Source organism: Mesocricetus auratus, unplaced genomic scaffold (assembly GCF_017639785.1).
Source record: "Mesocricetus auratus isolate SY011 unplaced genomic scaffold, BCM_Maur_2.0 Super-Scaffold_100014, whole genome shotgun sequence".
In the NCBI taxonomy this organism is placed as follows: domain Eukaryota; kingdom Metazoa; phylum Chordata; class Mammalia; order Rodentia; family Cricetidae; genus Mesocricetus; species Mesocricetus auratus.
In genome coordinates, this window is record NW_024429197.1 from 26,970,465 (window position 1) to 26,987,764 (window position 17,300).

Sequence of the window (17,300 nt, forward strand, 5' to 3'; positions counted from 1 at the left end):
GGGAAAGGGTCAGGGAAGGCATTCCTGGTGGGTAGAGAAAAGCCTACAAACAGAACATTAGGTACAAACATGGGGGTGTCCCCTCTTGTCACCTTTGCCGTGTAGAAAACAGTATGGCAGGTGCCTGGAGGAGTATCTTTTCTTCTTAGTTACTTGTTCTATAATGTCCCATTTCTGGGTCACAGCTTTCTTCAGGGAGTACTTGAACTGAGGAACAAGGCTCCCAGGGAGGGAGGGAGGAGGAGGGAGGGAAATAGGGATAAAAAGAGGAAGGGAGGGAAACAGTGAGGGAGGGAGAGAGCAGAGCAGAGCACAGGGTTGGGTCCACAACAGGAATCCTCCTACTATTGATGTCACTGCAGAAGACCTTAACGGGCTGGAACGGGGTATGGCTTCCTCCCAGGAGATCTTTCATGCAGTTGTCAGGAACAGGGAAGTCCTGGATGGGTCCCAGGACACGTTTGGCCTCATGGAATGCCGACCTCAACTACCTGTTCTGTAGGGTGTGGGTGTCAACACTTTCCTTGTCCACTTCATAACCATGGTTCCCATCCCCAGGCTAGCAGAATGGGACTGGCTTAGTGCATGACTTGGGTTCTGAGCCTAGCACACTCACTATGTGATCACGGTCGTGTTACTTAACATCTCTGTAGCTCACTTCATCTTTAAAATGGAACTAAGGTATAGAAGTTCTGAAGGTGAATGGATTATAGATATACTACAAATACTCTGTAAGTGTTAGCTACCAGTTGCAGCATTAACATCCATGCCTAGAAATGGGCCCATCATGACACATTTATTGACCCAGAGCTCAACAAGTAGGCTGTACTGGCTGTCGAGTGAGCCCAGGGACCCTGCTCATCTCCACCTCCTCAGCACTGGGATTACAGATGTGTATCACCATGCCAGGATTTTTTTAAACAAAACAAAACAAAACAAAACAAAACAGTGGTTCTAGGGGTTGGACTTAGTTCTTCATACTTTACTGACTAAGCTATCTCTGCAGCCCATGATGACTTTCAACATTTTAGTGGACATCTCCTTTATGCCCAAGTTCTGATGACATTCCTGGTGAAACTTGCAGGTCCCAGGAGCTGACACTAGATGCTTCCACGTGATGAAGCAGAAAAGGTTCAACGTGTCTTATTTGATGCCCCCCCCTTAACTCTTTCCTTTTTCATGGACTCCATGATTCTTCCACAAGGACTCACTACAGAGAGTGTCTATGAGGCAGCAATCGATCACTGTGCTTGGAGGTAACAACAGAGAGATGCACTGTACTGGAGCCAAGAAGAGAGAACGTGCCAATGACTTCAGCCCCTCAGTTCATGAGGTACAGAGAGCTGGGAGAACAAGCTAGGTGGGGGGGGTTAGAAGGTTCCTTAGAGCAGGGACTCTGGAGCTGGCGCCATGCAGGATGCACAGGGGCCCAGGGAAGAGTGGGTGAGACATGGAGATGCAGGGAGCCTAGCAGCACTGACAACAACACATGCTGACACAAGCTTGACAGTGCCAAGCAACAGAAGGCACAAGCGATGACTACAGAGTGTTGCATCCTGGGATAGGGACTGCAGAGAGGTGCTTTCTTGCTGGAAGCATAAGCAGGGGCTGGATCTTAGAGGGATTTGGATGTCTTTTGCCAACAATACTGGGGAGGTAGGTAGAATATTCAAAGCAGGGAAACACATGGCCATTTTTTGTGGTTTGAAGAACTCATTTTGGCTTCAGGGAAGAGAATAGACTAAAGGTAAATGGATGTGGCTGGCAGAAATTTCCCAGTAGGTCTAAGCCAAGGATAGTCACCGAGAGGAGAGGCAGGTAAAAGTTGTGACCATGAGTGGTAACAACTCTGATGAGAGAGGAAGCTAGAAGAAGGAGGTTTCTCTAGCAAAGCCCAGGCCCCAGTGGTGTGTAACACAGCTACACAACTCTTGGTCCAAACATAGGCAGCTCCCTCTGCCTGGCAAGGGCCATGCACACTGCCCAGTGCTGGGCCCTGCACCTACAAGGTCCCTGCTCGAGTCACCTTCTCAGCCCACACCAAAATTTATGCATAAAATGGGGTCATTCACATTCTCTACGCCACACTGTTATAGGCCCTGGTCCTCACAAGCCAGGTAATTCCCCAAGTGTTCCCTGCAGAAGGAAAGGGTGATAAAATTCAGCACATGGAAACACCAGGGTTAAGTTCATAATATCTTTTATTAATATATTATGCTACAAAAATATTTTTGGCAAAATAACATTAATAGCATCTTTCTTTGTCTTCTATTATACTCTTAAAGAACTCTTCATGACAATTCACAGGGGTGAGGGAGGAGGTGACAAAGAACACCACAAGTATTGTGAGGGTTGAAGCCAGCTTGGTACAGTGAGGCACAGTGGGATGGCCGACAAATCTGAGACATAGAGCTGGGCAAAGGGTAAGGCCAGCCTCCCCGCCGGGAACCAAGAGCTCCTCCCACCCAGCCTGGCAACCAGAGACACTCCTGCCTAAGAGTCCCTGGTCGTTCACACCGGGCCCTGTAGACTTGGATCCCATTCAAAACCACATTCCCCAGGGCAGGCCTTAGGATGGAGGGAGCCTTTAAGTAATGCTTTCTTGTCTGTCACATGCTCCCATCATGGCAGCCTGTGGGGCCTACATGGAAAGCTGGTCTAGGGAAGGGAGGAACTTCACCTCCAAGGAGACCCGAGATTATACACAGAATTCCCTTCCTGCTCCCAAGAAACTCTCCCTATGGTCCATGGGGAAACGGAGGCTCAAAGAGGGACAAGGGTTTACCCAAAGCCAGCAAGAAAGGGAAGGTGCAGGCCACCTCCAGGGGGAAAGATCACAGGCTGCCTTTGCAGTCAGGCTGTGAGGAGCTGACATTCCCTGGAAAGGGTCAGGAAGGGGCCCCAAGGGCCTTATAAGCCCTGCCTTTCCTTCCCCAGGGTTGGGCACAGACAGAAGGGCTCTGGGCTGGAGCCACGGGCAGGGGTTCAATCCAGTCCTCTCCTCCCCAAGAGATCCCCTCCCTGCCCAAGGGCTGCAGACATTTCTGCCAGTTCATGGCAAGTCTGGCTGGGCCGTGGAAGAATGGGGGAGGAGCAACGGGAGACTTGACTGAGTCCTGAATCTACAGGCTTAGACAGCCAGCCAGGGTGATATTTTTGGCTGCTTAGATGAATTTTTGGAAAACTAACAATGTTTAAAGAACCTGAGCCTTACAGAGCCGGGGGGGGGGGGGGCACCGCCATGTCATTTACACCAGTCCTGTGCCAAGACTTCCAGCTGGCTACCACGGCTTTAGTCAGTGGGCCTTGGGGCCTTGCACACCATGCCTCTCCCTCCCGCTAGAGAGTTCTGCTCTCTGGTGCTGTCCTCTACCGGCTGGGAAGGTGGAAGCTGCCCCCAAAAGAGACCCGAGGCTCTTTCCCCTTTCCTAGCTCCAAAATTTTCTTCCTCACTTTTTGGCTCCCTTTCTTCCCCTGTCCCTCTCAAACACATCTTTGGAGTATCACCTTTGTGTTGAAGGACATTAAAAAAACAAAGACAAAACAAAAACAAACAAAAAACCTGACACATCAAGTTGCTTGCATTCACAACAGGGAGCAAATTCATATCTAGACAGCCCATCTCTGGAGCGTGGGCATGGTAACAAATAGGTACTGGGACTGCATAAAGGGCTCCAGGGGGACATCCGGGAGCCAGTGCCACCCGGCTTATTCTTATAGGACAAATGATTGGGAGAAGGAAAGAGAGCTTCTCCTGGGGAGCAGCATGTGCAGCACGTATAAAATACTGCATATTCTAGAAATAACAAACACGATTCCATTTGTCAGGGCTGGGGTGGGAAGGATGAGAATGGCCAGCAAGATCAGCTGAGCCAGGTCACGGCGGGCCTGGAATGCCAAGTGGTGGACCTGGTGTTTATCTCATGGCTATCACTACCCCAATTCTGGCTTTTGTTTTTGTTTTTGTTTTTTGGCATCCAGGATGTTATCTAAGCCGTAACTCCTGCATAGAATATCACCTTTTTAAAGAAATTCTCTTTTGGTAGCAGTTCTCTTCTTTGGGATCTCTTGTGACAATAGTACTGGGTGGGGTGATGGGACAAAGTACCTGAGCTCCCAGGCTTGCCCAAGTCTAGATGAGGCCAGAAAGTAGCAAGTGACCACACTCCATGTGAGGAGGATGTGCGTGGGTCACCTAGTGTGAGATGAACATTCCAAGTCACCCTCAGCCCACACATGGCAGACTCCGAACCTTTGACCCTGGGGACTGGTCCTGCACCTCCTGCATTTCCCTGATTCTTTTACCCTCAGCATGTGTTGGTCACTTAATCTGCTGGGCCCCTGGCCTTCCGTCTTTCTGTCTGCCTCAATGTCAAAATGAAAGTCCTAAAAATACACAAGGAACTCTCAGAGGAATAGGGCTTTGTGTTTTATGAGTCCAGCTCGACGGGACACGAAGTCTGAGAAACTGTTGATAGATTACTGGCGTTTTCAGAGCAGGATAGGAAGTTTAAGTGGCCTAGATATACATTCTGTTTTTGTGCCTAAGGTCTCCTGGGATGTTGGCCATCAAAGTTGAATTCGCTCCTTACTCCAACCCTGGCTTAGTAGAGATCCAGGAACCAGGAACGCCGGCCCTAGATGTCTGAGCAGCAATTGCTCTTTTCTAAGTCTATGCCACCCTGCACATTTGTCGATCTGTCGGCCTAGCCCTTTCTTCCTTCCATTATTTTTCATATAGGGTCTGGCTATGTGGCTCAAGCGGTTCTAGAATTCACTATGTATCCCAGGCTGGACCTCAAACTTATGATGCTCCTGCCTCAGCCTCCCAAAAACAGTCATTCCAGAGATGTGCTGCTAAGCACGGCACATTGTCTTTCTTCAAAAACTTTAAAGCAGAATTGAGGAACTTAAGAAAGGACAGACAGCAGCCCAAGATTGGGGCTGGGGCAGGACTAGCCCAGGATTGCACCCACCAGTCCCACCTTGATGGTGGACTCTTCTGTGCCCAGGAGGGTGGGTACAATTCAGTCTGCATGTGTAACCCTGGCACCGTGCTTCCCCAGTGATTACATGCTGCATTAATTCACCATTCTGGCCCCATGCCTGGCACAGGTCTGGGCACACAGTCAGGTGCCTGGACTGTTTCCCCAAATGCTTCATCTTTAATTAACCTCAGGCTTGATCTCCATACATCTCATGCCATACTCTGCCCCAAACAGGGGAATCTGGCCTGTGTGTTTCCAATTCCTTTACACTTATCTCATCCCAATAGTGCTCTGCACGATCTGTTTGATGTCTAACTTCTGAGCCTGCTTTAAAAGGCAGCTAAGCCCCTTTCCGCTCAGCAATAGGAAGTAAAATTTCTTTTTTTTTGCCAAGGATAAACTGACTCCAGTCCTGGTTGAGGTCAAGTTCAGTTTACAGTGTGGTGCCCATGAGGCTGGCGGGACCCTGTGAAGCAGAGTTCCAGAATCCTGCCAGGTCTCAGGCTTAAACCTGCCCACTGGGGCAGAGCTGGAAAGAATTCTGCAGCCTGCCAGGATGCCTGTGGGACCCCTGTCTATCCAATGAGTTGCCCAGAATCCTGCCATCTCAAAAGGGAGACGTCTGCCAACCTGAGCATGGCGGTGCCTCCGCCAACCAGGCGCCATCGAGCCTGCCAGGGAAACCCATGTGCAGTGAGGTGAGAGACCAGGACTGGAGTTAACATGCCTGCCCCAGCTATGGCACCTTGGAGAAGTCTCTCCTCTTTCTGGACCTTTGTGTTACTCTTACTGCTCTTGACAGGTGGTGGGTCGTCCCTGCTCTCCGAACCTAGGACTCCTTAAATAACCAATGAACCACAAGTCCAGCTTTGAGCTATAGGCTGCAATTCAGCCCACACTGGTCTACTGTGTCCCCAGTCAGCCCCCGGGGGCAGAGGGATACATCTGTCTCTCTGTGCTTCAACTCTCTGACTGCCCGTACTGATGGATCATCCTGCTAGAGCCCCCTGGCCACAGGGACCAGCAGGGGGAGCTGGTGAAACATCCCCTTGCCTGCCATGGGAAGCCAGGGAGGGTTCCAGTTTGGGGGCTGCACCTCCCTAGGCACTTCTCCAGATAGGAACAAGGACAGAACACAGTCCAGGAGACAAGGATCATTCTTGTACCACACTAATCTGGGGCGGGGAGTAAACTTTGGGCAGATCTTCTCCCCTCTTTTGGGGGTTCAGTGTCATCCTCGAAATGGGGTCATCACATCTCACAGCACTAGTGTGAGGATCTATGGCGAGGAGAGTGCAGGGAGTCCACCTGCTGGCTTCTGGCCCGTGGTCCTCTTTGCCGCTGTCATCTCCACAGTTGGGGACTCCTGAACTCAGTCACCCCTAAATCCGTCCTGTGCCAACTCCTGTCCTTCTGCCCAGCTCACTTCACTCAGCTGGGCTTTTATCACCCCTTCTTGAACGGAAGCTGGGCCAGTGCCACTGGACCGTAGATCGCCCACTTGCTTTGTGACACTGGGTAAACCTCAGTCACTTTTTGGGTCTCAGTGTAGCCATCTGACCACGGGACTGGGTTCACCTGCTTCAGCACCAGTCTCCCTTTCTGATGGAAAAGCTCACCAGGAGTTCTGGAGGCCCAGTCCATAGACGCTCAGGGACTTCAAAAATAGCAGCATTCTTTTTTCTTAAAGTGTCCCTCCAGGGCCTGGACACATCCAGGGATGGGCAGGATGATTGGCCACCATGCCTCTGGCTATGAAATTCAGCTTCTCCAAAGCATGGGGCTGCCCTTAGAGATGCCTACAGTGGGAGAAGCCAAGCCTGACTAGGAAGCTTGGGACCAATTCAAAGCCATAGTCCATACAGGTCACAGAGGTCACGGGAACCTGGGCTCCTTCCCTGGGCTGGTGCTGGGGCTAATTCAGGGACTATAACATAGGCTACATAAAAATAGTTTTATCCATAGAATAAATACACTTTCTCTTTTAATATGGACACATATTTTACAAAAGAGCCCCATAGCACTATGGGAAATTAAGACCTTCTACAAAAGAGAAGATGTAATTTGGGTACAATAAAGCTCTAGTGTTTTAAAGTCCCTGTCTTGTGTGAACTGCCTTGAGGTGGCAGCACCCTCTGAGGTGGTGGCAGGTGGTGGGTGTGGTCACAGACTCCTGTGGTTTCTCTGGCTTCTCTGCAAGGGTGGTCAAGGTCAGGACGGCCCAAGGGTGTGTAGTAGGAAGGGGACAACAATGGCAGCAGCGATGGCAGGGGGTAGGCCCAGTGTAGGTGCTGAGTTGCTGGTAGGCCCCACACGGTCCTGCTGCTGGAGCTGCTGTGAGGACTTGACAAAGGGCTCGGTGGTCCCGGAGCTGGGGGTAGGCTGGAGGGGCAGCGGGGGTGGCGAGACAGTGGTGCTGGAAGGAGGAAACAGTGACTGTCAGCATACTCCTCCTAGGAAGAGAGCTTGGGTTCAGCTCTATATTTTCCAGATATCTTTCTAGCTCAACTGACCTCCAAGGACAGGCTGGGCCCACCTGTGACCAATCATGACGGTGGGTCCCAGGCAGAAACAATTGCAAGGTCGTGGAGGAGATAGCTCTGAGGTTTCCAGAGTATAGATTCCACCTGTCTACAGGTGTTCTGCCCCTTGTTGCTCCTTCCAAGGTTTCTGAAGGTGACAGAACACACACACACACACACACACACATACACACACACACTTTCACCACAGCATCCTATGTGCCCTGGTTGGAGCTTCCCCCATGCCAGTGGTTCAAACAAGATTTCCATTGTCACAATAAGCCCTCAGAATGTGTCTTACCACCACCCCCTTTCAGCAGGGGGGGCACCTCAAGGAGGCTACTGGTAACCAGGTTCTGGGCAAAGCAGGTTTGTACACCCATGGGTCAGGAGAGGAAAGACTTGCTTCTCTCAGAGGAGGTAGGTATGGTGCTCCTGCAGGGTGTGTATACAAAACAGGGGTGAGCCAGAGGCTTCCACGGCACATTTTAGCTCACAGAGCCCAGTGGGCTTTGTTTCATGTCATGCCGGCCTTCAGCCACATGGGGCCTGTCGCCATCTCACTACACCTGGCCGCTTTACCGCTACCTCATGCCCATCATATCCACTGTCGTGCTGATACTGTCTCACTCACCTCTAGAGACTTGCCCTTCTACCTTGAAGAGCGAAGGCTCACCTAAAACACTCTCCGCTCCCCACTCTCCTCACTGTCAGTGGGACATATGTTATATGAGGGCTTCAGAACAGGTTTCTAAACCGAGGAATCTTAGAACAGTGCCTGGCCCTGGCTGGTGTGGGAAGGTGATTTTGTTTGTTTGTTTTGAAATTATCGTTAATATTTTTGTGTCTTTGCCTCTTCCCCTAATAACTTCCCTCATTTACAGCGTACTTCTGAGTACATGCTTAGTGCTATACCTATGCCATATTACTATTCTGTTGAGCTTGAAGGAGATGGGGATTCTTAATAAGATGAGATGCACTGGGACCCTCTGTTTCTGTAGCATGAACTGTGGGCGTTTGTGAAGTGCAGTATTTCCTGGTAAGACCTTGAACAGTGATGTGCAGATTCCAGGATCAGCCTGAGGCCTTGTTGGCTGCAGCCCCTGGAAGAGATAAAGGCCCTTGCCTAGCAGAGGTCATTACCTCAGCCTCCACTCTCCCTTTCTTGTCTAATGAAAAAGAAAACTGCAAGCAACACACACACACACACACACACACACACACACACACACACACACACACACACACGTCCATGCCTAATTGCTGCTGTGTGTCCCAGCCTGGGTAGTTGGGAGGCTTTGAGGGCTATCTTCAGGGCAGTGGGCTAGATGCCCTGTGAAGTGGCTGGAGCCAGGGACCAGGCTATACTAGGAGGACAAGACCAAATGGGAATTATGTCTCACAAGGCACCTATAGGCATTTTCTTTCACGCTTTGAAAAATAAAGATGAAAACTCTCCCTTGGAGCCCAAGTGGGGTTTTTATGGCTTGGAAAGAGTCCCAGGAAAATGAAGTGGGACTGAAGAGGGGGACGAGCCCCTCTAAATGCAACCTCCCTCCTTCCTTCCTAGCTTACTCAGCTCACAAAGTTGGTCCCCAGTCCAGGTCCCCACCCCCTCCCAGGCTCATGTAGGAGAAAACTGTCTCATGGCACAACGATCTAGAGGCCAAACCAAACACACTGCACATTCCCAGGCTCTGCAGTTGGCTGGCACTGGGGGCTAAGTCTGCTCAGAGCTGACAGGACCCCAAGTGTGGGAAGGCCCCTCTGACTGGCTGGAAGACAGAGCTCTGTGCAAGTCTGGGTTACCTCCTTGATTTGATCTGTAAATTTGGGCCAGTACCATTTTCCAGGCCTCAGTTTCCCAATCTATACGAAGAAAGGGCAAGAATGGAGCGGTAAAAGCCAGAAGTAAGGTCACACGCTGGCAGAAATCCAAGGGAAGGCATAGACAAGTGAGGCTAGTGCCAGGCACTATGTCAGTTGTCACCCCTTCCTGGGGTTCCCTGAAGCAGGGATGGATTCTGGCACTAGAGGTCTGTAGGAACCCCCCAAGAGTCGGCACTGGGCATCACCTACATTTATATTTTTGCTAGTAAGAGGAGCTGGTGCCTAACTAGGGGCACAAGTGAACTTTTGGCTCATTGAAAACCAAAGATGAAAGCCCCTTGCCAAAGACTAGAGATTTTTTATTGCTTGAGTGGGGTCTCAGAGACGTGATGGGGGGAGGTGAAGAGGACCAGCTTCCAATTAGTTATCGCCTCAGAGGACCGGCCTCCAGTTACCCCCTTAGAGAGACGCAGGGGCACCAGACTTGGAGAATGCAAGGCTTGGATGACAGGACCCTCCACGTCATTGTTGGAGGAGAACACATGATTCTCAACTGGATTTTGTCCTCTTTGGACTGAGAGATCAGATGTGGGCAAAGACCCATCTTGCTCAGCTTGCCTGCTGCTTCCCCTGCCTCCACCCAGAACCTGGAGCCTATCAGCCCTCACATCTTGTGCCATGGCTCCTTCCCCAGGAATGTCTTTACCCTTCCCTCAGTCTTGCAGACGGTGGGCTAACCTTGTGATGCGTCCTAATAGTGGACCAGAGGTGGAAGGAACTTTCCATCCTGAGATGAAAAACGGGCCCATAGATGGGAATCGCCAGGGTCTTGTAGAGCTGAGGCTCCAGGGCCTTTTCAGTGACACTATCTTGGGAGCCATATGCCACTGTCTGCCACCAGCACTAATCCACAGTAATGGGTGACAGGTGTGTACCCAGCATGTCTTCGCTGCACTGGGGGCGGTGTTTCACAGCGCCCCCATTGGCTCATTGATGGCTTTGAGTCTAATACACATTGAAGGCCCCAAGAAGCAGCCTGCTGGGGAGACTGAGCCTGGAACATGCTGGAACAGAGACTCTGGAAGTAACACTAGCAACAGTCACTTCAGGGTCACTGCAGGGCTGCTTTACAGGCATCTCCCTGCTGCCAAAGCCCTGTGCGGAGGGACTGCAACAGTACTCTGTGTGATTCTTTCAGTAGTTTCTTGATGATTGAGTGACTTCATTTTGCAATCCTCAAAGGGCACCACCCACTTCAGGTGAGGTTCTTTTGTGCCAGGGACACTTTAGTTACCCTGGACTACCCCACATTGTGAGGAATGACAGGGATACCTTGAGCAGGAAGGGCAGCAGACAAGAGGAATGCAGAGCCCTTCTGGAGGTATAGTGTGTTTCCTCTCAGCCACATGTGCACCCTGTATGGCCTATACTTGCCTAGTGGCGCTCACCACTCTGTTTCTGTCACATACTCACGCTCACCTCCAAGCCAGGCTTTGTCCAGCAGTTGCAAGGTACTCTTTACACCTGTGCAACCTCAACATGCTTGCAACTCAGGTGTGCCAGTCAGTGTGCCTCCATCTCTCTCTTACACACACACACACACACACACACACACACACACACACACACACACACACGTGTGCTTGCAGACTTGGGGACATGGAGTGTGAAATCTGGCATAACCTCCAGAAACCAGCCAAGGCCCTAATGGAGCAGGGCTCACTTTAGGATTGCCACAGGCCCATGTTTGATGGGAGTGGTCTCTGTCCTGGCTTGCCCTGCTCACACCTTTCCCCGCTGTCTCTGTCTGTACTCAGAGGTACGGGATTCCTGAGAATGCTCTGCTGCCACGCATCCATCTGTGGACACACTCAGCCTTTCCACGGGTCCCCATAAATCATCCTGCCACAGGCTGCTGCTACTCTAAACTTCCTCCGCTGTGTTTACAGCTTGGGGTAATGAGGGGCGAAGCGAGGCCAGCCTGCTCCAGGTGGTGTCCCAGCCAGGAACTCACAGCCTGCATCCCCGGTTCCCTCCTCCTCAGGCTCAAGCATACAGTCAAAGACCGTTCCCACCTAGTGAGGCCTCAGGTGACCTGGAGTCATTCAAACCAGATCTGTGCTCAGGATTCCCCAGCCTAGAAACAAAGGCATAGAAATGTATAGTGTGGGTCATGGTGCCAAGAAAAGGGCTCCCATAGGTGGCTAGGGCAGATGGGAGAGCTCAGCCAGGTGAGGATGGGAAGAGCACTTAGATGGTGGGTGGTGAATATGAACCTTGGAGTTGGCTGACAGTTCTGAGTCTCCATCCCTCAGCAGGGTCACAGATCTGGATGACTCTGATTCCTTCCCCGTAAAACAGGCCTGCTTTGTGTGACTCTTAATAGGACTATGAAGTGATGGATGTAAGTTCCTGGCAGCAGAGGGAGCTTCACAAAGGCCCCAAGCAGAGGGAAGCACTTGTAATTGCGTGGGGGGGACGTGGCATAGCCCACGGTGGCACATGGCCTAAAGAGGCCCCAGTGGGGGTGGAAGGAGAAAAGAAGGGAGATCCCCGAGGCAGGCGAGACCGTGGACCAGAAGACCCCGGGCCTGCATGGTAGTGAAGGAGGAAGACGGGCAGGAGCCAGCCCCAGCGGGATCGGAGAACAAAGTGAGAAGGGGAACAGCATAAAGCTCTAAGAAAGCTGGCATGTGAGAAGGGCTTCAAATGAGCTCCATCTTGCCCTCTGCCCCTTCTCAGAAAACTGGAGACTTGGGGACTCTGGGAAGGTGGAATGAGTCCTTCGCATGTGGGAACCTATGTCTTGTACTTGGGCTTCCCAGGGAGTACAGGGCCCACTTTCTCAAGAAGCAGTGAGGAACTTTAATAAATTGCTCTTCGGTGGAATATTCTCTTCCAGCCTGAGCAGAGGGAGGTGATCAGCCAACCACAGTTTTACTTGCTGGGATGGAGAAGGGCTTCCCTCTGCCAAAGAACAGCTGCCTTCTTCCCCTGAAGCCAGGGTCTGTATTCCAGATCCCATGTTATGAAACGGAAACTGTCCGGTGTCATTTGTCTGCATTTCCCTTTCAGACGCAGTTAGGGGCTGGGGACTCATTGCTGGAGTTGTTACCCCATGAGTTAGAGTTCTCTATTGACCAGGACTGTGAGTGATCAGACTATTGGGAGTTTCTAGTGGACTCTGGTAGCCTGTAAACTTGCTCACACCTGAAGGATGCAACTCTCTTAAACTCTAGTCTCTTGCACCCAGTTAGGTGGAGTAGCTCATGCTGGCTGGGCTCAGTATGTCTCAGCCAGTATAGCCACAATGATGCCGTGAGAGGCAGGGCTGTGGGAGGCAGGGCTGATGTCTCTGCAGAAGTACATTCTCCAACAGCCCACAGGAGGCGCTGTGGCACCGACACCTAAAGGTTCAGTGGCTTTGATGCCTACCCATTGGAAGTCTTTTCCTGATAGCGCGTGGCGTGCTCTTTGTGATGAGGCCTGGACTACATCAATCTCTTATCACTGGCTCAGCCACCTGGCTGCAGAACAGCCAGGGAGTGGAAGGTACCAGTCGGTCAGCTTTTGGTTCCCTGGGTGGCCGGGGACAGGCACTTCGGTTCTATACCTTGGTTCATATTCATGAATGAACAGTTGAGCCAGAACTCCCTAGAGCTGCTTAGAACCTTTTGGGACATACACCTCAGGCCTCTGCCCTCTGACTCTCATGCATGAGGTCTGTGTGGCGCTGAATACTTGCTCATTTAACAAGTAAGGCGATTCTGTTTGGGATGCTGAGGAAAATCCTGGAGGGCGTTAAGATCCAGATTGGAACTCTGGGTTCTGAGGTTCCACTGTTGAAATATCAGATCCAGGACTGGGCTGCCACAGTTGGGGAGGACTCAGGTCCATCCCTGAGACATTCCTTAGTGACACCATTCCCTGTCTGTAAAGATTCCTGCCACACAACTGACTTAGTGAGATTGCTCTGGAGAGGAACTGAGTGCGGGGTGTTAGACAGAATCTTGGAGCAACAGGAGTTTTGGTGACAGGCTGAGGCAGGACGTGTTGGTGACAGGAGGAGCGTATGGAAGGAGGGTAGGGGAGTTTTAGAACCTTAGACTGTGCTCTGTGCCTGCCCGTTTACAGAAAGGCCCACAGTAACACATCAGAGTCACAGCATCCATCGCCTGGTGATCCTTTCTTTCAAAGGGTGGGGGCTCCTCCAGGCTCTCTATGCTACAGTGACACTGCTCAGACATTCCCAGCACAGGGTTTGACACCTTCTGACATATCCATCGTGCCATGTTTGCTCCTGCTTCCAGCTTCATCCCTGGGACAAACGAATCAGGGGCAGGCCAGGCACGACAGACCTCCGTCTGCGGCACTGGAGGATGGGTCCACGTCTTCATTTAATTTTAAATAATGAAACAATTAGTGACTGGCTGCACTGGGGGTTGAGGCCAGGGCCCTGTGCATACTAGGCAGGCACTCTATCCTGATGCTACATCCTCAGGCACTCTATCCTGATGCTACATCCTCAGACTTCTTCCTACTTTTTATTTTGAGACAGACTCTGACTAATTGTCCAGGCTGGCCTCGAACTTGTTATCTTCTTGTGCCAGCATTTCAGGTCCCATGCCACTTTTGAACTGAATAGAATTCTACTTGATGTAATGTTGAGAATAAACCTCCAGAGTCAGACGTGAGCATGTTCTACACACCCCAAAAGATGCTCACGGAGGTGCTGGAGAGTCAGGGGAGAGCCTGCCTCTAAGCTTCCACTCTGACACCTGTGCCCCTGCGTTCTCACAGCAGGGCGGGCCCGTGGCAGTGCGCTAAGCCCTACAGGAGGCTGGCAACTAGCCCCTAGATAGCCCGTCCCTTCCCTGCTTACCTGTCCTCGATGCGGACCCAGAGGTCGTTGAACTGCCTCGGCCGCTGGTGTTTGTTCAGTCTCTTGCGCCACTTTTGCCGTCCGAACTCCTCCAGCTGGCTGAGGCTGTCGGGCAGCAGGAGGTGTGGGGACAGGCCTGGATCCTCCTCCTCAGGAGGGGTGGTAGGGGTTGCTGAGGTTGCTTCTGGGACCGCAGCAGCTGGGGTGGCTGGGGCTGGACTGGCAGAAGAGGTGCCCTCGGGAGAAGGAACTGGGCTCCCAGTAGCAGGGCTGCAAAGTGGACCAAGATGTGAGTGTGCCATGCGTGCAAGGGGGGATGCAGAGGGGCGTCTTCAAGGCAAGGGGAACGTCCCTGCTGGGATGGCCTGGAGGGACGCAGGGCGACCATTGTCTGTTACAGAGAGAACACTGATTTATTCTTTCATCTTCTAGTCCACACACTTCCTGCAGCTAGCATTTCCGGGAAATTAAGTATCAGCAGTGACCCAAACAGAGGCTCCTGCTCCAGACCATACCCTGAAATGGGAGACAGTGAAACACAGAGGATATCAGGAGGCCACCACACTGCTGAGGAGGAGAACACGAACATGTGACAGAGACAGGTGTGAGGGCTCAGGGATGGAGGAGCTGGTTGGAAACAAGGTCTATGCTTATCATTTGATCTTGATCAATGTTTCACTCAGCAATACCCCTGGCAGGGGGACTCTAGGTGAGTTATATAACTTTGCTGTGCCTCAGTCTCCTGTAAAATGGTGGTATAATGGTCCTGACCTTCCCAGGGACACTAAGTTTATAGGTGAACACAGGCGAAGGGCTTAGCACAGTGCCTGGCAGTGGTAGGCAGTCCAGGCCATTGAGTAGTTGATGCTACTCAAGCTGCTGGTGTGCATTGGATATCTATGGGTCATCTTTTGAATGGAGGCAGGACAGGGCTAAGTCCCTAGAGCACAACCTGAAGGCTGATAGATACAGTGCCCAGCCCACTTTGTAACTCATGGCTCAGATTGTGGCTGGGTAGCGCTTGAAAAGGCCATGGAAGAATATTGTTACCCACTTCATCAGGATGGCATGGGGGTGAATGAGCATCGCCATTCAGCACAATGCCTGATACCCACTACAGCTCTCTGATGCGGGTCACCAAGCAAAAGGACCTGACTATGCAGGCACTCAAGGGTCATTTAGTCATGCTTGTGGAGTTCGTGCTCAAAGTAGGGGTTTGCCTCTCAGCCTGCAGATATTCCCTTTTATTCTTTGCTTTCTGTGGCCCCAAAGGAATTCTTTGGGGACATTTGGCCCTGGGGGGGTTAGAAGTGGTTTTAGGAATTGTGTCTAAGCAAACATCTTGTGAGGGAGGTGGTACCCAACACTGAAAGCAGCCTGTCCTCCCATCCTACCCTCACAGGGCAACAGTGAGTGGGTGAGGGGCTTCTCTCTCTTTGAAGAGAAAAAGGCCATTGGCTCAGTTCATCCTCTCCCAGCCCCCATGACAACTCCAGACTCCCAGGGTCCAGGCTATTGGAGATGCTGCAGCTGTTGAGGAGATAATTCAAAACAGTCAGACAAAAGATAGCTACAGGAAGCACCTGTGGCCAAGGATGGCTTTTATTGTCCGTGCCTCCTCAGCTTCCCCACCCCCTCTGCCCTGCCAGTTCCTCCATCCCCTGTACAGGAGACCAAGGCTGCGAATCCTCTGAGCAGAGCCTCCAGCAGAGCCAGTGGGGGCAGAGGAGGAGATCGCCTCCCGTAATGCCTGCACTCCGAGATGAGTAGGAGCATGCCTACCTCCCCTGCCCTGCCTGGCCACACACAATGAGCTTCAAGGGAAAGGTCCCTGGGGGTGAAGTGAGAGAAGAGGAGGGAACTAGAGGAATGCCTTGACTTTGAGGTTACCTTGCATCCCTTACTCCTCAAATACACCTGCCCTAGCCCCCCCAAAAAAACTTCCGGCCGAGGTTGGGGAAAGAAGTGGGAGGCTAGGCTGCGATGGAGTCCCAGCACTGAGGTTCATGACTTCCTATAGAAGTCACATGAATCTGGGTGGGTATAGTATGGGGCAGTCTGTGTTCTGGGGACCCAAGAAAGTTTCCTCTCTGACGGTCAAGGTCTCAGTCATTCCTGAGCTCCTTGCTTAAGGAGCACAAGAAATAGTTAGGAGACAAGAAAGGTCACAGAACCAGACTGCCCTACAATGTGTCCTTCTGCAAGAGAGTTCACAATAGGCTCAGATGCCCTAACTAGGTCAGGAACATTCATAGTTTCTTCCTTGCCAGGATATGACAAAGAGTTAGAAACATACACAGTGAGCCCCACACAGAGTGAGCCATCAATACCCCGTATCTGCTTGTCTGTGACTGAGGAGGCCGTTTTTTGGACTTTGGGTCTTGCAACCATAAGGACAGGGGCTGAAATGACAACGGGGCCATCCCTGTGGGTTGGTGAGAAGGTTCTTGCATAATGGCTGGAGCATAAATCTCTGAGTTTGAGGAGACGGACTCTTTTCAGGAGAGCTCTAGCCTGGTCAATGCCTGATGCCGGGGTTATAGCAAACAGACAGAGCTGGGCCCTGTCCTGGGGAAATTTCCAGGGTTGTGCTATGTGGGGTGGCGCAGAATAGGAACCCACACAGGAAGAGGTTGAGAGAGTGGCTCTGTGGGCAAAGTGAGAGAGTCCTGGCAGCAAAGCTGGAAGCCAGGGGCACAGCCTGAGAAGACAACGGATCAGATACAGTGGGACAGCAAAAGGGCCATGCAGGGGAGATGAACACAGGGAAGAAAATAAACTGTAGCATCTTCCTCCCATGGTATCATCTTCATTCACTGTCTGGCTGTCCATTGACTTTCTAGGATAACTGAGGTCACTCATATCCTTGCCCCCATTCCCACTGCACCAGGCGATCCCAACAATGCTGCATGTCAGCCTGCTGACCCCATTCATCACCTTCTAGTCACAACCCCTGGTCCAGCCTATTCCTGGGAGAGGCCCCATCCCACAGCAGTCTGTTTCACAGCTTTCCCTGAGGCCTGACCAGGTTACAGGGGCAGTGATCACAGCATGTGGTCAGGGAGCAGTCACCCAACA

The 17,300-nt window shown here is 51.6% G+C and overlaps 1 protein-coding gene across 1 annotated transcript in view; it reads right to left on the bottom strand.

Moving 5' to 3' along the window:
* Positions 1-2,183: 2,183 nt before the first annotated feature.
* Positions 2,184-17,300, bottom strand: part of Trabd2b (TraB domain containing 2B) — a 198,122-nt gene continuing 183,005 nt past the window's right edge. Inside the window, exons 6-7 of the mRNA XM_005072097.4 lie at positions 14,223-14,492; positions 2,184-7,404 (exon numbers count right to left, since the gene is read on the bottom strand). Of these exons, the coding sequence (XP_005072154.1) occupies positions 7,200-7,404; positions 14,223-14,492 (475 nt within the window). The 3' untranslated portion in view covers positions 2,184-7,199. The remainder of the gene's footprint in view (positions 7,405-14,222; positions 14,493-17,300) is intronic.